The sequence below is a fragment of the Neophocaena asiaeorientalis genome, unplaced genomic scaffold (genome assembly GCF_003031525.2).
Source record: "Neophocaena asiaeorientalis asiaeorientalis breed wild unplaced genomic scaffold, Neophocaena_asiaeorientalis_V1.1 scaffold427, whole genome shotgun sequence".
In the NCBI taxonomy this organism is placed as follows: domain Eukaryota; kingdom Metazoa; phylum Chordata; class Mammalia; order Artiodactyla; family Phocoenidae; genus Neophocaena; species Neophocaena asiaeorientalis.
Genome location: NW_020172280.1, coordinates 930423 through 952587, shown reverse-complemented (window position 1 = coordinate 952587; position 22165 = coordinate 930423). Strand labels below are relative to the sequence as shown.

The following is a 22165-nucleotide window of genomic DNA, read 5'->3' as shown; positions in this document are numbered from 1 at the left end:
GTGAGACCATGTCAGGCTTCTGACCTACAGAACTATAAGATAAGAAGTGTTTCTTGAACTGCTAAGCTTATGGTAATTAGTTAGGCAGCAACAGAAAACTATCATAGGGGGCCACTGGCCACATATGACTATTTAAACTTAAAAACAAAGTCTGTTGCCCAAAAAAATAACTTTCTATGTTCTCTGACCACAACAAATTAAATGAGAAATAAACAGCCGAAAGACATCAGGAAAATCCCCAAATATTTGGAAATTGAGAAACATATTTCCAAATACCCTAGGGGTTAAAGAGGAAGTCATAGGGGAATTAGAAAAATCAAAACAAACCTTCAGAGCACTAGGAAAACATGATAAAGAATATTTACCACACCAATGATAGGCAATACTCAAAATCAAACACGAGAGAAATCCCTAAAGTCTGGGACAACTAAAAGATTCTTGTAATAATCTCTATAATTTTTAATCATGTCTCCAAAGTGTCTAGCTAATACAATAACAGAATAAAAAGAAGTAAGATACAAATGATGGTAAGGAAGAAAACAGCATTATTTGCTGATAACATAATGGTCTCCTGGAGAACCTAGGAGAAGTAACTGAAACTCTACTACATCTAACAAGAGTTCAGTAAGTCAGCTGCCCACCCAAAACATACATATATCAACCTTTTTGCTTATACCAAAAACAGTTAGAAAATACAATGAAAAAATATTCTATTTATAACAGCAATAACAATAGAAAAATGCCTAGAAATAAATTTAGCACAAAATATTCAAAACATACAGAAAATTTAAAAGTCTTCTGATATGATTTCAAAAGGTACTTACAAAATGAAGAAACACATCAGGCTCCTGGAGAGAATCAATATTTTGAGGATATCAATTCTTTCCAAATGTCTAAATTTTATACAATTTCAAACAATTTTTAAGATTTGCTCTTTAAATAATAGGACATGACTCTAATCTTCACCTGGGAGAATAGACATTCTAAATTAGACAATAAAATTCTGAAAAAGAATTATATAAAGAAAGAGATTAAATAGTAAAGTATTTTCTCAAAATTAATGGTTAAGGGCTTCACTTGTGGCACAGTGGTTGAGAGCCCGCCTGCCGATGCTGGGGATACGGGTTCGTGCCCCGGTCCGGGAAGATCCCACATGCCGCGGAGCGGCTGGGCCCGTGAGCCATGGCCACTGAGCCTGCATGTCCGGAGCCTGTGCTCCGCAATGGGAGAAGCCACAACAGTGAGAGGCCCGCATACCACCAAAAAAAAAAATTAATGGTTAAACTGAAAATCCATACAAAGACTATATATGCGTTTAGTATATGAAAAAGTGGCATATTTCAAAATCTTGGTAAAAGGATAATGTAGTTCTAAAATACGCAATGCAGGTTTCACAATGAGACAATAAAGTAAAGCAGATGTTAAGCAGACACCACGTTCCAAAATAAGTTAAATGAATTCAGTTAAGAAATAAAACCACAGAAAGAACTGGAAAAGTATGGATAACTATTTAGCTAATTTTGAGAGTGGAAACACATTTACTAAGCAAAACAAACAAACAAACAAAAAACCCAAAAAACAAGCAAAAGAAAAACCACTTTAATATATAAAAGTCAAACACTCTCAGTGTATGTCAAAAACACTTCAACATAGAAAAGCAAATGACAGAGAAAAGTATTGCAACATATAGACTGACAACAAATTAATATTCTAACTATAATAACATTTATAAGGGACTCCTAATAATGACAAATTAAGTAAATCAAATGATCCTCCCTGAGAACATCAGAATAGTTAAACAAAATATGAACATTCCCAGTTTAACGGCACCAAACCATTACGAAGGCAATGAAAAGGTACTCGGCCAAGATCTAGGGGAGGATAAAATCCAAAATGTGAAATCAGCATCTGGGGCTCCTTTTGCTCAGAGAGGTTTTGCTTCACCAGAAGGAGCAATGAAAAGCTGAGCAGCTCTTTGGACAATCTAAAGCAGTGAAGGGTATAAATGACAGAACCCAGGGCAGGCCATGCATGGAGTCCCTATGAAAACCTATGTTTCCAGTCGAGATCTGGAAGGGCTTCATTCTAGGAACGACAGAACTGATGTAGACCAACCTTTGCATGAACTGTAACTCACTTTCAGGGACCCAGAAAATCCACAAACCCCAAACTTGATTAAGTTGATACTGTATTGGCTAGTCCTCCTAGGAACCTGGTAGGAGCAAACTAAAAGCTTCTTTGGAGGAAGATATCATCAACTTAGGCATCAAACTATTTCATTAGTTTTTCAAATAGAATGTCTAACTCATATTCAAAGATAACCAGGCACCTGAGAAGAGAATTCAACATGAAACAACCAACATTACAAACAAATTGACAGGGGTTCAATATATTGGAATGAATATAGAGACTTAAAAATAGACGTGCTTATTTTGTTCAAGGACAAGCATACTGAAAATTCCAGAGGAGAACTGAGAAGTATGAAAAGAGAGACAACATATTTGAAAAGCCAAATATAAATTACAGAACTGAAAAAATACAATCAAATTTAGACCTCACTGGAGGGATTTAAGTTCAGAACATAACAGCTGAAAACAATAGGAAACTGAGACGTAAGTCAAAAGAAACAACACGGAATAAAGTATTGGGTTGGCCAAAAAGTTCGTTTGGGTTTTTCCATAACATATTATGGAAAAACCCAAATGAACTTTTGGGCCAACTCAATGCTAGGAGACAAAGGAATGCAAAATTCAGGAGCTAGATCTAAAACAAAGAGAATAAATTGCAAAGGCTGGAAATGAAATCTCAGAAGGTGAAGAGATAAATAATTGGGCAGAAGTAATATTTGAGGAGATAAGCTCTAAAAATTTTCAAAAACTAATGAAACACATGAATCTACAGATTTGAGAGTACTATAAACCACAAGCAAGATAAACACAGAGAAATCACACCTATGTAGCACGTCACTATGAAGCTGCAAAAGTCAGAGACGAGGCCAAAAGTCTTACCAGTAACAGAAAATTTAATTATAAAGACAGATTACCTTCAAACAAGCAATAATTAGGCTCACACGTGACAACTCAACAGCAACAATGTACTCAGGGAAATAAACTGCCAAGCTAGAATCCTATGCTTCTGTACTCAGAAAAAGTATTTTTCAAGAATGAAAAAGAAATAGACATTTTCTAATAAATGATACTTGAAATAATTTGTCACCTGAAATGTCACAACAGACCTGCACTAATGGAAAACTAAAGACAATTCTTCATGTAAAATAAAATTATCCCACATGGGAAACTAGAGACGTAAGACGAAATGAGTCCCAAAGTGATTAATGAGTGTGAAAAATGAAGATGAATAGCAACTGCATAAAAGTAATAAAAGATATATGTGGAATTCAAATACATGATAATAATAGCATGGAAGTCAAAAGCAGAGTAAATGGACACACCCATAAGAGAGGAAGGAACAAATGCTATGGATGCAGAGCCCCAAAAGCTTGGAGCCAGTATCTGACACAACAGCAGCCTCTCGGAGCACCACCATGCTTCACTAAAGGCACATGGAGAGGAAGGTCAGTGTTCTTGCAGCATTTAGTGAAGAATAAGTTTAGTTTTACTAACCAAAATAGATTCAAAGCTTTGACAATATTCCTAATGGGGGAAATACGCTACAAAACAATCAGAACATAGCAGCAACTCTGAACAAGAACCTCAGCCCTGAAAAGAAAAGCAGGAATGGGATATAAGTGGAATTTGAGATCAACTCCTCCCAAGTAACAACAAGAATCATTTAGTCAAGGGTTTACACAATGCAAGATAAAACATTAAACTTTTATAGCATAACAAATAGGCAACAGAATACATTTTAAAGAACTGTTCATAAGAAATAGAAAAATAATTATGGGGTGAGGGAGGGAATCTGAATTCACCATAAACAGGCTATGATGTAGCAAAAAAAAAAAAAAAATCAGGAAACAGAAAAAGAATATAGGTTTTAACAGAAAAGGAAAATGTAGTAGAATAAAGACATACTAAATTTTATACATTATAAAATCTTTGTTAAAATAAAAATTTCGTTAAGTTTCAAAAAAATTAAAACACTATGGGATTGGAGTAGAGAGATGGCACATCTCTGTCACCTGGCGTTCTGTATTTTTAAATGCATCATGCACGGGTATTATTCACATACAAATAAATGTGTAATGAAATACTCAAACCCAAAGCAGGTAGTTAGCAAATTAAGAACCCAACAAATAACTGCTTATTTAACAATAATTTAAAATATAGACCAAAACCTAGCAGATAGAGACAAAATAGGTACTCAAATATTTGTGTTAGTAACCATTCAAAGGCAAATAAATCTGCAGAACTTTTTTATATATAAAAGAAAATTTCTTAAGCAGTCAATATAATTTCAGAGAAAGAATTTTGACTGTAGGAATAAAAAATAAAAACAAAAATAAAATCAGAGATAAATCAAATTGAAAAATTTTTAAATAGAATAAGTAACAACTATGTTTGAAATTTTTAATTAAATAAAAAATCAGGGCTTCCCTGGTGGTGCAGTGGTTAAGAATCCCCTGCCAATGTATGGGGACATGGATTGGAGCTCTGGTCCAGGAAGACCCCACATGCCGCAGAGCAACTAAGCCCGTGCGCCACAACTACTGAGCCTGCGCTCTAGAGCCTGCGATCCACAACTACTGAGCCCACGTGCCACAACTACTGAAGCCTGCACACCTAGAGGCCGTGCTCCACAACAAGAGAAGCCACCGCAATGAGGAGCCTGTGCACCGCAATGAAGAGTAGCCCCTGCTCACCACAACTAGAGAAAGCCCGTGCGCAGAAATGAAGACCCAACGTGGCCAAAAATAAATAAAATAAAATAAATATATTTATTTAAAAAATCAATCTAATCAATAATAAATGTTCTCAGAAAGGAAAAAGGGGGACTTCCCTGGTGGTCCAGTGGTTAAGACTCTGTGCTTCCACTGCAGGGGGTGTGGGTTTGATCCCTGGTCAGGGAACTAAGATCCCGTATGCTGCGCAGTGCGGCCATAAAAAAATAATAATAATAAAATAAACTAAATACATTTTTAAAAAATAAATGAAAAAGGGTAGGACATAACAGAAAAAAACTATTTAAAATTATAAGAGTAGGTTATACCCCATCTTAAAATATTTGGATACTTGTATAACATATAGAATATAAGAAGTTATAAATGCAATCGACCCAAGAAGGCATCAGCTTGAACAAGCCTCTAATTAAGGAAGAAAATAACAATACACCTACTGAAGACATATACATGCTCTTCTTCCTTTGCAAACATTCAACTTTCAAGTAACTTACAGTAAACTTTCATATTAAACATAAGGAAAACCACCCAACACAATCAATTAAGTCCTGACACATCAAAACAGATTTAACATTACAGGCCAATCTCAGTGCATGGCACAGCCATTCCAAAGCCAGGAATTATCCTTGATCCATCCTTCTCTTGTACCCAGCGATCACTGCTGCTTGTTCTTTCACCAAACCATCATTACGCAAATATGTCCCCGGTGGACTTTGGATAGAAGAAAGCCTGGTTTTAAGTCCTGGCTTGAGCACTTACTAGCTATGTGACCTTAGGGAAGCTCTGTTACTGTGTCTCTTTGTAAAACGCACACAATGGCACCTCATAGGGTTGTGAGGCTTTTCTGAGATAACACATGTAGAAAGCATGGTGTGGTGTCCAGAACTTCACTTTTAGCTCATTAATATTGCTACTGTTGATGATATTATTATTACCATTATTATTATTATATCATCATCATCAGTTGAATTGTGATACTAGAACAAAATACATAAACCAGTATTTTAGCATTCATTTTCTGTAATACCAAACTGAATACTGAATAATACTGATTAACACTTGTATTTTAGCTTCAGTGAAACTAAATTTTAATACTCTTCTAATAAAAAATCATAAACATATATTTTGTTTGATGTCTTAGTTTGTAAAAGAGCTTACATTATTCTAATATGTTCCATGTATTAGAATATAAAATAAGAATTATTATTTGAAATAAACTGAACACCATTAAAATAAAGAATATTAAATCAACATAGAAAAACAAAATTATATCTCTTTCAGTAGTATATCCTTAAGAAATTATATCTCTTCAGTAGTATATCCTTAAGACCCAAGGTAACCAAACTGGGTCACAAGTTTATTTTTCTGCTAAAAGTTTCAGCAGCTAAGTTGTTCTGACTCTATCTTACTCAAAAGAAAAGAGATGAGAGAGTTCCAAATATATTTCTCTGGAGTGTAGAACCAAATAATCCCCTTCTTGCTACATTACTTAAGGAAATGCTTTAGAACAACTCTATGTTCTTCTGGAAAAATTGTAGTCTTCAAAAAAATTGTTAAAGCAAGCTGTATTTTTGTTTCAAAGAAAGTATTTCCAGTGGGCTTTATCTGTGTTAGCTTCCTCATGTGTAGATAGAGAATCTAATGTAGAATCCCTTTTATCAATTTCATAGCAATGTTCAGTCTACTTGTTTTGAGAATCTTTGAATCATCTGCACATAAAAGTTTTACTCTTCTGACCACCATAGCATCACAAGGACATTTTCAGATAAGTACAATTTTTGTTATTGATTTCTAATTTCATTCCATTGTGGTCAGAAAACAAACTTTGTATTATGTCATTCCTCTTAAACTTACTGATAAAAAGTTTTATGGCCTAGGTTATGGTCTATCCCAGAGAATGTGCCATGTACACTGGGGAAGAATGTGTACTCTGCTGATGTTGGATGGAATGCTCTACGGATGTCTGTTAGGTCTGCTGGTTTATTGTGTTGTTCAAGTCTTTTATTTCCTTGTTGACCTTCTGCCTAGTTGTTCCATCCATTATTGAAAGTAGAGAATTGAAGTCTCCAACTATCCTATTGAATTGTCTATTTCTCCCTTCGTTTCTGTCAGTTTTATCTCATATATTTTGCGGCTCTGTTATGTTTATAACTGTTGTATCTTCCTGATGGATTGACACTTTTATCATTACAAAATGCCCCTGTTTATCTCTAGTAACATTTTAAAATTTAAAGTCTCTTTTGTCTGATATTAGTATAGCTATTTCAGCTTTCTTAAGCTTACCATTTACATGACATATCTTTTTCCATCCTTTTACTTTCAATCTACTGGTTTTTCTATCCTTTTACTTTCAATCTATTGGTCTTTTTCAATCTATTGATAGTTGTGTCTTTGAATCTAAAGTTTGTCTCAGCATAGACAGTATATAGTTGGATCTTGTTTTTTTATCCAGTCTGACAATCTCTGCCTTTCGACTGGACTGTTTAATCCATTCACATGTAATGTTATTATAGACATAGCTGTATTTATCTCTGCCACTTTACTTTTTGTTTTTAATACATGTTGTGTCTCTTTTGTTCCTACATATCTGCTTTACTGCTTTATGTTACATTAGGTGATATTTTCTAATATAACATTTTAATTTCTTCAGTGATTTTTTCTCACTATATTTTTGAGTTATTTCCTTTGTAATGCTTCAGGGCTTACCTTACATTTTAACTTATCTAACTTAATTCCAGTGAGACATGGAAACATTACAACTATATAGCTCCTGTCTCTTTCCCCCTATTTCTGTGGAATTATTGTTATACATATCATATCCATAAACATTACACTCCAACAATACTATGATATAATTTTTACTTAACATAACTCTGTCTTTTAAAGATACCACTAAGAGAAGGAGAGCAAGTGCATACTTATAGCATTTGTTATTTAAACCTTCTTATTTGCCATTTTGATAAGCACTTTCAACCTGACTTTTAAGGAGCACCTCAGAGAAAGTGGTAAGAACAACCTTGTACTTCAAAACAGGTCCTCTTTGGCTATGTTCTAGCCAAGTTAGCAAAGAAGGTAATAGAAAATTGACAACAATCGAGATGAGGTGTTACAAAATAAGTATATTTTTTTCTATTTTTATAACTTGTTCTAATGTCTTATAATATGGTTTGTATGAAAATAGTGAGTTGAAGAAACAAAAGATAAAAATGTGAATGTTGCCAACAAGATAGCTGAAACTAATAAAACCCAAATATTCTGATATATTTCTGCAGGTTTAAAAAGATTACCTGGTAGAAAGCTGACTCAGACTTTGATTCAAACAATAAGTTTACAAAATAACAATCATACTTCCCTGACCAAAGAGTAATACAAATTCATATCCTTCTGCTTTGTTTTCATTGAGAAAGATTCCAAAAACCTTGGTGATTTTTCTAAGAAAGTTCCTCAATTCTTCAGAACATCACAACTTCCCACCAGGTTAATTAAAATGTTATATCAACATTATAAACTACACCAAGAGTAGTCTTATTAATCTTAGTGTTCAGAAAAATCAAAAGAAAGGATTCATTTGTACTAGATGTCCACAGTCTCCACTAAAGACTAAAGAATGAAGCTTTTATTTTTGTTAGAGAGACATACAGAAATGATTTTTATATATCACTGCAGATATATACAATTAAATTATATAGATTAAATTATGGAGATAATTTGATATAATCATCAAACAATTTACTTCAGATATGCAGTCTAGATTACAGCAGGAGAAATAAAATATATCGATTTAAACACACTTCAAAAACAGAAGAAAGTAAGAGTATATATTGTTTAAAAGCCATGCCTGCTGTGTAAAGGAATCCATCCTTACCATACCTCCATCCACCCACCCAGCCATCCATCTTCATTTATTAATAAATATTTGCCAAATGCCTACTGTATGCACTAGGAACCATAGAAGGTGCCAGTATATGACGTTGGGCAAACTGAACTACAGTATTCATGAGGACACCTGTGTGGCAGCGGTGAGTGGAAGAGCTTAAGGGATGAGATTTCATAGGCTGTGTTAGGGAGCTTTGTCTTGTTTTCACACTGAAGAGACACAGGAAGTCATTAAAGAGGTTTGTCAACAGTTACTAAGTGGCTAACTTCATGCTAGGTGGTGGGGCTTCAAGAAATAAACACCCATAGCAACATCCCCATTCTTGGTTCCCTTGCAGAGCTGTACTTCCAATACAATCTGTCAAATCCTTTCCACATTAGCTAAACATCCAACTATGCACTCGTTACTATATACATTTGCTCTCATTTAAATTTTCTTCAGTCCTCTTCCTGCCTTTTCTCACTCATCAAGAGAGTCTCATTTTCTTCTTCCAAATCTTTTCTTGAATGAAATAGCTACTATTGTATCCCATGCTTGGTGGTTAGTGCAAAATTCTAAATTATCATCCTTAAAATCTGATATTCTTCTTATATATAGCATAGCCCAACAAAACACACTCTGAATACTGAAACAGTAGCAAAAGAATGCCCTGTTTGCGTGAAATGGTACTTTGTTGTTTCCACAGCTGTTTGCTTTCAATTTTTTTAAGATTTATTTTCTAGAATTTCACACAATCGTTTACCTATCTTCAACTGATTCTGCCTTCCCATTGCTTTTATTTTCTATTCTTTCTTCCCCAGAATTATATTCCTGACTTCCACGCAACATGTGTACTGCTTTCTCTGATCTGACTAAACATGAGAAAAAAGAACAAGTCTCCATGTAGGCAATAAACATCTGAGCCCGCCTCTTTTTTTTTCTTTCTTTTGCCCCATACATAGGATACAGAAGCAAAGCTGGAGAAAATAAATCAACAGCAATACACACATTATCCTTTTAAGTCAGCCTGCAACATGATTCATATAAAAAATAATAGAGGCATATGCATGAGGTCAATTATCTAAGAAAGTGAAGGTGGTAAATTAAACATAATCTGGGCTTTTTTCCTTATCATTCTTCCATGAATCCCCAAGTGAACCAACAGAATGAGACCCATTTCTTTGGTTTCCACAGTCCTGAGAGATGCTGTCCTCAAAACAGCTCAAATCCATACATCATAATCTGAACTATTTCATATCTCTCTTGTGAAAAAATGAAGTAGTGGACATAAACACACACTTTATAGAATCTTAAACAAATGTGTTTTGAACATTTTAATCTCCCTGAAACCCTGGGGCGCCTTCCAATCAATTATAAAGGCACTGTGTCCTGACTTAACTGGCAGTGACTTTTCCCATTCCTAAATGGTGCATGAAACCCCTTTGCATCTTATAATCAATAGCATTTTGAAGTCAACAGAATAGGCTATAAAACTGCAAAAGAATGCAAGCCTTTCAATGAATTCTATAAAAGTTAAATTTTGCTAACTATTTTAGCCTCTAATTTAATAAATGATTACACCATAGAGTGTAACCAGTAACATTCTTAGGAAATATACTGAGGGTTTTTGCCTCTCATAATTTGTAGGAAGCAAAGTTTTACTTTTTGCATTTAAAAACCGTGAACAGAATACTTAAGGACATTTATTTTACATAAATGTACTAAAAGGTGCTTTATCATTATGCAGATCATCTTCTATAAAGCTGGCACCAGTCTAGTTGCAAAGCAATGATCTCTTGGGATTTAGTATTTTTAAATCTCGAAATATTGACAGGATTGACATATGATACCTTTAACTCATATACATGCCACACATAATTAAAATAATACTAATTTTCCTGTTACGTGAGCCATTAGCATTGCCTATTACACTAAAAACGAACACTTCAGGAGACCTGAATATTTAAATTTAAAATTCCAAGTAATATAGCATGAGAAGAAAAAAGAGATGACTTTTTCTTCTAAAAAACAGAAAATCTGTTCCTGTTTTCCCAAGGGAAATTAGTTAGGCACTGCTGCCAGACTACAGAAAACCTCATGAATTTTGATTCTACCAATTCAGATTTTATGATAATTTGGGCAAGAGCTGAGTTAAACAGGTTCCGTTAAGGTACAGACTTTTTCTTTCCTATCTATTTCCTAGGGCTAAAAAGAATGGATGATGCATAATAAAAAATTACTGAATAAAAGAATGAACTAATAACAACTTTACAAGGAAAACATGATGATTTTTTGATCATTTAATATTAAAAAGTAGAATTTATAAATATATTTATTTAAAATAAACAGCCATTGAGCTCTACCAACCACCAGTCCCTCCCATCAGGAAGCTTGCACAAGCCTCTTAGATAGCCTCATCCAGAAGAGAGCAGCCAACAGAAGCTAGAAGATGCAAGAAATGTTTAACAAAGACCTGGAAGACTTAAAGAACAAAGACCTAGAAGAATTAAAGAACAAACAAACAGAGATGAACAATACAAAAATTGAAATGAAAAATATACTAGAAGGAATCAATAGCAGAATAACTGACACAGAAGAACAGATAAGTGACCTTGAAGACAGAATGGTGAAATTCACTGTGGCAAAACAGAATAAAGAAAAAAGAATAAAAAGATATGAAGACAGCCTAAGAGACCTATGGGACAACATTAAACGCAACAACATTTGCATTATAGGAGTCCTAGAAGGAGAAGACAGAGAGAGAGGACCTGAGAAAATATTCGAAGAGATTATAGTCAAAAACTTCCCTAACATGGGAAAGGAAATAGCCACCCAAGTCCAGGAAGCGCAGAGTCCCAGGCAGGATACACCCAAGGAGAAACACTCTGAGACACACAGTAATCAAACTGACAAAAATTAAAGACAAAGAAAAAATATTAAAAGCAACAAGGGAAAAATGACAAATAACATACAAGGGAACTCCCATAAGGTTAACAGCTGATTTCTCAGCAGAAACTCTACAAGCCAGAAGGGAGTGGCACGATATATTTAAAGTGATGAAAGGGAAGAACCTACAACCAAGATTACTCCACCCGCAAAGGATCTCATTCAGATTCGATGGAGAAATCAAAAGCTTTACAGACAAGCAAAAGCTAAGAGAATTCAGCACCACCAAACCAGCTATACAACAAATGCTAAAGGAGCTTCTCTAAGTGGGAAACACAAGAGAAGAAAGGGACCAAAAAAAAAAAACCACCCAAAACAATTTAGAAAATGGTAACAGGAACATATATATTGATAATTACCTTGAATGTGAATGGATTAATTGCTCCAACCAAAAGGCACAGGCTCGCTGAATGGATACAGAAACAAGACCCATATATATGCTGTCTACAAGAGACCCACTTCAGACTTAAGGACACATACAGACTGAAAGTGAGGGGATGGAAAAAGATACTCCATGCAAATGGAAATCTAAAGAAAGCTGGAGTAGCAATATTCATATCAGATAAAATAGACTTTAAAATAAAGAATGTTACAAGAGACAAGGAAGGACACTACATAATGATCAAGGGATCAATCCAAGAAGAAGATATAACAATTATATATCTATACGCATAGACTGTATCCAACATAGGAGTACCTCAATACATAAGGCAACTGCTAACAGCTATAAAAGAGGAAATCAACAGTAACACAGTAAGGGTGGGGGACTTTAACACCTCACTTACACCAATCATCCAGACAGAAAATCAATAAGGAAGCACAAGCTTTAAATGACACAATAGACCAGATAGATTTAATTGATATTTTTAGGACATTCCATCCGAAAATGGCAGATTACACTTTCTTCTCAAGTGTACATGGAACATTCTCCAAGATACATTACATCTTGGGTCACAAATCAAGCCTCAGTACATTTAAGAAAATTGAAATCATATCAAGCATCTTTTCCGACCACAACGCTATGAGATTAGAAATAAATTGCAGGGAAAAAAATGTAAAAAACACAAACACATGGAGGCTAAACAATACGTTACTAAGTAACCAAGAGATCACTGAAGAAACCAAAGAGGATATCAAAAAATACCTAGAGAAAAATGACAATGAAAACACGATGATCCAAAACCTATGGGATGCAGCAAAAGCAGTTCTAAGAGGGAAGTTTTTAGCAATAAAATCCTACCTCAAGAAACAAGAAAAATCTCAAATAAACAATCTAACCTTACACCTTAAGGAACTAGAGAAAGAAGAACAAAGAAAACCCAAAGTTAGTAGAAGGAAAGAAATCATAAAGATCAGAGCAGAAATAAATGAAATAGAAACAAAGAAAACAATAGCAAAGATCAACAAAACTAAAAGCTGGTTCTTTGAGAAGATAAACAAAATTGATAAACCTTTAGCCAGACTCATCAAGAAGAACAGGGAGAGGACTGAAATCAATAAAATCAGAAATGAAAAAGAATTGACAACAGACACTGCAGAAATACAAAGCATCATAAGAGACTACTAGAAGCAACTCTATGCCAATAAAATGGACAACCTGGATGAAATGGACACTTTCTTAGAAAGGTATACTCTTCCAAGACTAAACCAGGAAGAAATAGAAAATATGAATGGGCCAATCACAAGTAATGAAATTGAAACTGTGATTAAAAATCTCCCAACAATAAAAAGCCCAGGACCAGATGGCTTCACAGGTCAATTCTACCAAACATTTAGGAAAGAGCTAACACCCATCCTTCCCAAACTCTGCCAAAAAACTGCAGAGGAAACAACACTCCCAAACTCATTCTACAAGGCCACCATCACCCTGATACCAAAACAACACAAAGATACTACAAAAAAGGAAAATAACACACCAATATAACTGATGAATATAGATGTAAAAATCCTCAACAAAATACTAGCAAACAGAATCCAACAACACAGCAAAAGGATCATACACAATGATCAAGTGGGATTTATCTCAGGGATGCAAGGATTCTTAAATATATGCAAATCAATCAATGTGATACACCATATTAACAAATTGAAGGGTAAAAACCATATGATCATCTCAACAGATGCAGAAAAAGCTTTTGACAAAGTTCAACACCCATTTATGATAAAAGCTCTCCAGAAAATGAGCACAGAGGGAACCTGCCTCAACATAATAAAGGCCCTATACGACAAACCCACAGGAAATACCATGCTTAATGGTGAAAAAATGAAAGCATTTCCTCTAAGATCAGGAACAAGACAAGGATGTCCACTCTCACCACTATTATTCAACATAGTTTTGGAAGTTTTAGCCACGGCAATCAGAGAAGAAAAAGAAATAAAAGGAATACAAATTGGAAAAGAAGAAGTAACACTGTCACTGTTTGCAGATGACATGATACTATACATAGAGAATCCTAAAGCTGCCACCAGAAAACTACTATAGCTAACCAATGAATTTAGTAAAGTTGCAGAATACAAAATTAATACACAGAAATCTTTTGCATTCCTATACACTGACAATGAAAGATCAGAAAGAGAAATTAAGGAAACAATCCCATTCACCATTGCAACAAAAAGAATAAAATACCTAGGAATAAACCTACCTAAGGAGGTAAAAGACCTGTACTCAGAAAACTATAAGACACTGATGAAAGAAATCAGAGATGACACAAACAGATGGAGAGATATATATCCATGTTCTTGGATTGGAAGAATCAATATTGTGAAAATGACTATACTACTGAAAGCAACCAACAGATTCAATGCAATCCCTATCAAATTACCAATGGCATTTTTTACAGAACTAGAACAAAAAGTCTTAAAATCTGTATGGAGACACAAAAGATCCCAAATAGCTAAAGCAGTCTTGAGGGGAAAAAAAGGAGGTGGAGGAATCTGACTCCTTAACTTCAGACTATACTACAAAGCCACAGTAATCAAGACAGTATGGTCCTGGCACAAAAACAGAAATATCGATCAATGGTACAGGATAGAAAGCCCAGAGATAAACCCACGCACCTATGGTCAACTAATCTATGACAAAAGAGGCAAGGATATACAATGGAGGAAAGTCAGTCTCTTCAATAAGTGGTGCTGAGAAAACTGGACAGCTGCATATAAAAGAATGAAATTAGAACACTCCCTAACACCATGCACAAAAATAAACTCAAAATGGGTTAAAAACCTAAATGTATGACCGGACACTATAGAACTCTTAGAGGAAAACATAGGAAGAACACTCTTTGACATAAATCACAGCAAGACCTTTTTTGACCCACCTCCTAGAGTAATGGAAATAAAAACAAAAATAAACAAATGGGACCTAATGAAACTTAAAAGCTTTAGCACAGCAAAGGAAAGTACAAACAAGACAAAAAGACAACCCTCAGAATGGGAAAAAATATTTGCAAACGAACAAATGGATCAATCAAAGGATTAATCTCCAAACTGTATAAACAACTCATGCAGCTCAATATTAAAAAAACAAACAACCCAATCCAAAAATGGGCAGAAGACCTAAACAGACATTTTCCCAAAGAAGGCATACAGATGTCCGTGAGGCACATGAAAAGCTGGTCAACATCGCTAATTATTAAAAAAATGCAATCAAAACTACAGTGAGGTATCACCTTCCATGGGTCAGAATGGCCATCATCAAAAAATCTACAAACAACCACTGCTGGAGAGGGTGTGGAGAAAAGGGAACCCTCTTGCACTGTTGGTGGGAATGTAAATTGATACAGCCACTATGGAGAACAGTATGGAGCTTCCTTAAAAAACTAAAAATAGAACTACCATACGATCCAGCAATCCCACTACTGGGCATATACCTAGAGAAAACCATAATTCAAAAAGACAGCTGCATCCCCAGTGTTCATTGCAGCACTATTTACAATAGCCAGGTCATGGAAGCAACCTAAATGCCCATCGACAGACGAATGGATAAAGAAGATGTGGCACATATATACAATGGAATATTAGTCAGCCATAAAAAGGAAGAAAATTGGATCATTTGTAGAGACGTGGATGGACCTACAGACTGTCATACAGAGTGAAGTAAGTCAGAAAGAGAAAAACAAATATCGTATATTAAAGCATATATGTGGAATCTACAAAAATGGTACAGATGAACTGGTTTGCAAGGCAGAAATAGAGACACAGATGTAGAGAACAAACGTATAGATGCCAATGGGGGAAAGTGGCAGGGGGGAGGAGTGGTGGGTTGAATTGGGAGATTGGGATGGACATGTATACACTAATATGTATAAAATAGATAATAAGAACCTGTTGTATTTTAAAAAAAAATAAAAGAATGGGTAAGAGTATACAAACCCGAAAGGAAACAACCACACACACATACACACACACACACACACACACACTTTCTCTCTCTGTCTCCCTTACTCTCTCTCTCCCTTTCTCTCTCTCTCTCTCTCTCTCTCTCTCTGTCTTTCCCACTAACCAGAATTCATCTCACAATTGAAGATAAGAAATATTGAGGATTAACCATACTTTTGGTTAGGTTATAAAAATAAAAAATAAACAGCCATTAATGCTCATTTAATTACACTATTTCCTGGTAATTAATTTATAAACTAGCTAGCATTATTATAATACTGAAATAATTAAACTGTGTTCCTTTAAAAAATTCAATAGTTCAGACATCTCACTAACACATTACACTAGCCCTTCCATTGACAGTATCCGTGTAGCTTCCATTTTATAAATTGCTAATGCCTTTCCAAGTTTATAACATTTTAAGTAACCCAACCAAGTTTTGTTTTATTGCACATACTTTCTCCCAGGCTGTTTTAAAACATTTTAATCTTATCTTATATTTAATCTTATCTTAACATTATTCACTTTAATTTAATAAAAATCAGTCCAACTTTTCCAGTATGCCACCTAAAGTTTAGTCTCACTTAGGAAGGACTTCATCATCCCTAATTATAGGAACATGCTCTTGTATTTTCTTAAGTATTCTTAGCAGAATTCTTAAGGAAGAGAATGTCACTGGCATTAAAGCATAACCTTATTAACATAAAATACTATTCCAAATGAAACTTCATTTCTTTTTTTTTAATATCACATGTGCTATTTAAAAAAGAAAAAAAAAGGGAGTATTTTTCACTCCTCGCAAACTTATTCATATTATAAGGAGCTTAAAAAAATTTAGAAAAGTAGGTGAGCAAACTCTGGCTTTCATATTTACCCACTAATTAGAGTTCACAATCTAGTTTTTTGCTCATTAGTCTGTCACGCTCACTTCTGAATTACTCAATCTAGTTTTACATAGGAACCTAACTTCCCTCAAGCTTCCCCAGATAACAAGAGGGTAATTCCAGGCCATTCATTATGCCTATGTTAACAAAAATCCTACTTATCAAGTGACTCCTTAGAGCAAGTCTGAATATCACAGAGTTATTTCAGCAGGACAGATTCCTTAATGTGTTTCTTAAGCCATAAACTGCTTATATCCTTAGGACCCATTACTCTCATATACATGGTAAAATAGATGATTAACTGAAATTATTTTTTAAATAAAAATTTTCTGGTGGCTAAAGTATATAATTTCAGAGTGATGGCTGCTAAAAGGAAACTATAGGTATTATGGTGGTGATTTCAGGATTTTGCTGTTTGAGACAGAATAATATGAAAAAATCCCAATGCAAGCTGACCTAAAATCTCCACCTTTTCCTATACCCATTGTTTGACTCCTATTTTTTCCTGAATCATTACAATATTCTTTTAAAAGGTGACCTCTTTATTCAAAGGCTTAATTTAGAACAGGATTAACTGTACTACAGATTCAACTATCACTAGAATACAGCTCTCATCCAGTTATGATACAGAATAATATTAGAATAACACAGACTTGAAAAGTCCTCATGCCACTTTCTGGTTGCAGTCCCTGGGATAAGGTTATTTAACAGTTTTCAACTTCAGCTTTTCCATCTTTGTAAAATGGTGAATTTACCTGTAAAATGCTGAATTCTAAATTTCTAACATAAATTCTTAGGAGCATTTTTATAGAACATTCCCTGAAACTTTTGACTATACTGTATTCAGAAACAGAGAGTAAATTATTTTAGAAATACAAACTGGTTTTAAAAATCAATTAACATAACAATGCAATTAAGTCAGAAATCACTAACAAAAAAAAAAAATAAAATCCCCAACCATCCCCAAGGGAAAAAAATTCTATCAAGAGAGTGAAAGAAGAAACCAGCACAGAAATTAATGAGAGCAGCAAACATGAAGTCATATTTAATACAGCTAAAGCAAGGTCTACAAGGAAATCAATAGCTTTAAATGATTCTAACAGGAAAGAATAGACTTAAAAATGAATAAGCCCAGTTTCCAACTTAAGAAATTTCATAACAGAATAAGCTCAAAAAAGAGGAAAAGATAATAAAGAGAAAAATGTAATGAAACGGGAAAGTATGATACAAGAGAATATCAAGAAACTCAGAAGTTGGTACAATAAAAGGGGAGTGAAACAGACAAACCTCTGGCAAGACTAATCAAGACAGAGAGAAAAGGCACAAATGAACAATATTAACAGTGAGAAAATGGACACACAACTACAGATCCAGCAGCAATGAGAGAGAGTAAGAGAATACCATGAATGACGTTTTGCCAATAAATGTGAATAGTTAATAAAATGGATAAATTATAAGAAAAATATCTGATTGAAGAGAAAAAAGAAAACTTGAATAATCTCATATTATTAAATACACTGACTTGGTCAATTAATCTATGACCAAAGAGTCAAGAATATACACTGGAGAAAAGACAGTCTCTTCAATAAGTGGTGCTGAGAAAACTGGACAGCTACATGTAAAAGAATGAGATTAGAACATTCTCTAATACCATATACAAAAATAAACTCGGAATGGATTAAAGACCTAAATGTAAGACTGGATACTACAAAACTCCTAGAGGAAAACACAGGCGAAACACTTTTTTTCATAAATCACAGCGGTATTTTTTTTTGGATCCATCTCCTAAAGTAAAGGAAATAAAAGTAAAAATAAGCAAATGGGACCTAATTAAACTTAACAGCTTTTGCATAGCAAAGGAAACCATCAACAAAATGAAAAGACAACCAACTGAATGGGAGAAAATATTTGCAAATGATGTGACCTATAAGGGATTAATATCCAGCATACATAAACAGCTCATACAACTCAACATAAAAAAAAAAAAAAAAAAAAAAAACCTGATTAAAAAATGGGGCAGAAGAACTGAATAGACATTTTCCCAAAGAGGAAATGCAGATGGCCAACAGGCATGTGAAAACATCACTAATCATCAGGGAAATGCAAATCAAAAACACAATGAGGTATCACTTCACACCCATCAGAATGGCTATCATCAAAAAGAACACAAATAACAAATATTGGTGAAGATGTGGAAAAAAGGGAACCCTTGTACACTGTTGTGGGAATGTAAAATGGTGCAGCCACTGTGGAAAACAATACAGAGGTTTCTCAAAAAGCTGAAAATAGAACTACCATATGACCCAGCAATTCCACTCCTGGGTATATATCCAAAAAACCAAAAACACTAATTTGAAAAGATACATGTACCCCAATGTTCATAGCATCATTATTTACAATTACCAAGGTATGGAAGCAACCTAAGTGTCCATCAACCGATGAATGGATAAAGAAGATGTGGAATACATATACACAGAATGGAATACCACTAAGCCATAAAAAATAATGAAATTTTTCCAACTGCAAATAATATAATTTCATTTTTAAAGCTCAAACTCAGACAAAACCAAAAAGGATATTGTTTGAACACAATTATCTTTAAGAAGCACTAAAATGATGATGCAAACTTAAGAACACTTAAATATCTCTACCAAGCAGATAGTGGGATGAAATGGAGACTAGCATGTAGGCTGATACAACAGTACATGTTAGCAATGTGCCAGTTCTTAAATTGGGTATTGGAATCAAAGATTACCATGTTATTCTTATGATTTATAATAATGCATATTACATATACTAAGTATTATGTATTAAATGTACGTGATAATATATAGTATTACACATTATATATGTAATAATATATGATATATGTGATAATATATGATATTACATATTACATATGTAATAATATATATTGTTTATATATTATTTTATGTGTCAAAGATTGTGTGATAAAAATTTAAAACAAAGTATTAAAATTAAAGTTTATTCATGAGACAGCATATAAAAGCTTTCCTAACTGATCTATTTATTTCTTCCCAGTTTATTTCATACATATTCATCACTACATCTGTGACATTCACTATTTATTTTATTTAAATCTCGTGCAATAATTTTAGAAATAGTGTCAAGCACAGTGGATGTTGAGACCAAGTAAATAGTGCTGTAAGGAAGAAAATAAGGACATTATAGAGAACTGTATGAATGTTACATGCTATATTTATCCCCCAATTGGTTAAAATCAAAATAAATCACATTCTAGTCATCTGACTTTCATTCATAAGCAGAGAGAAAGAATAAAAAAAATATATTACCATAATTGAGTGCACTTCTTTATCCTATTGGTGTATAATGAGCCAAGTCAGTTTCTTTGCCACCGTATTATACTAAACAGATGAATCCTTCCTTAAAATGTTAGAAAACAGGAAAGATATCTTTTTTAATCTACCAATAAGCAAGGTATGTTTTCCTTAAGAGCCTACCGGTATGCTAAATGCTTCTGAAGATAAATTAGTTACTTGTCTTAATGGTTAAAAAAAAGAAGGGGGTGGGGGGAAGAACCTTGAATAGGTTAAGGACCACAGCATCTTCAATGGAGATGAAGCCTTAGAAACATGAGCAATGTAGAAAAAAAGGCAGATGTAGGAAAAGTTAAAATGTCAGGGGAAATAACCAAAAGCATGTTGGAAAAAATAGTGAAAAAGTGGTCTATTCTATATGACTTATCTTAATCAATAAAAATAAATAAATTTTTAAAGTATATTCTTCAAAAGAATAAATGAATTTCCTTTCACCAAACAGACAGCTTAGCAAGCGAAGACCTGAGAAATCTCAAGACGTTTATTACTCAGAAATTTTATCTCATGTTGTTAAGACAAACTGATGTTACTCCTCAATTATATTTTGGAGGAAAACGATTTTATTTTTAATTTGCCCAGAATGCGTATGTAAAACTGAAAGCTGAGTAGAAATTCTAGGCAGTGAATCGCACAGAACAATGCTCACTTGGTATTCATCCTAGGTCTTAAATAAGTGTAGCCTGCCAAATGCAGCCCACTGGACTATTTTCAACTTCATTATCCAATTTCTTTTTCTAGAACCTCTGTTTCATTTCCTCCTTCCTATCAGACGTTTAGTTCATGGTTTTGAAAGCTCTTTGCCACAGGGGTAGGAAAGAGGGAAAAGGAAGACAAGAACAGATTTATTTTCCTAACTGAAGCAGCTCTAAACCATCAGTAGATGCGGCAAAGATTGACCATGACAAAGAACTTTAAATTGTTAGGTTCTTATAGCCTGAGTGTCTCAAATGCTTCATGATTTCAGCAATGTGGGAAGGGATATTCAGTCAACCTTTCAAAGGAACGGTGTGGCTGTGGTGACTTCTCTGCTCTTCTTAGACTTGTGTTTCTGCAAGAGTGTCATTAAAGGGTCATATTTGATATGGGCCTCCCAGAGATCCCATGGTGGGTGAGGGGAGAGAAAAAAGAAGGAAGACACTTTAAGGTGTCCACGCATCACAGCGTCACTACTCAGACAAACCCCAAACAACCCTGGAGACTTCACAGGCTGGTCCAAGGGATAGAGAAGCTGGACAACCGGAAATTATTTCCACTAATGATACCTAGTTAGGAAGCTAACTAGATTTAAAAAAATGACTTTCCATTGGAATCCTATGTAGCTAAATTACTCTGCCAAAATATCCCACTGTAATTAGAAGATACAACAAGGATAAAGCAATAAAAAATCATGAAATCTAAATGCCATAAAGAGAACCACAGATCCTTCTATTCAATTCTACGCATTAACAGAGAGTGTTGGAACTCTACCCACCTTCCTTTCTTCCTCCCCTCCCACAGGCTGTTGTACATCGAAAGCATGTTTTCATATTACCTGGGAAAATAATCGGTATGCTTTCTGTGATGAAAACCGATTTTTGCTTTTAAGCTTTTTATTCTTTACACAAAATTTACCCATTATAACTAGTGAAAGAACAAAATCCAGATAAATAAAAGTTAATCACCTTCCTCTGCCCCTTCTCTCACCATTGCAACAAATCACCACAGTCAACTGAAATAATTAACATTTTTTAAAAGCTGCGTAACATCCCAAAATATGAAGGTACTACAATTGATGCAATTATTCCCGGCAATGACTAACATTTGGGTTATTTTAGTTGTCTTAGGTTTTTGTCATTGCACAAAGAATACGGCACCAGGTGAACACACATATGCACACACATATGGG

At 34.3% G+C, this 22165-nt stretch overlaps 1 protein-coding gene across 4 annotated transcripts in view; it reads right to left on the bottom strand.

The window, feature by feature from the left end:
* HIVEP1 (HIVEP zinc finger 1) overlaps positions 1-22165 on the bottom strand; it is a 140091-nt gene that overhangs the window by 47519 nt on the left and 70407 nt on the right. For 3 of the 4 annotated variants that reach the window (XM_024763817.1, XM_024763811.1, XM_024763837.1), the window contains exon 4: positions 21752-21811. The exons of the other annotated variant lie outside the window; for it this stretch is intronic. In XM_024763817.1, the coding sequence (XP_024619585.1) occupies positions 21752-21811 (60 nt within the window). The remainder of the gene's footprint in view (positions 1-21751; positions 21812-22165) is intronic. 4 annotated transcript variants of the gene reach the window in all.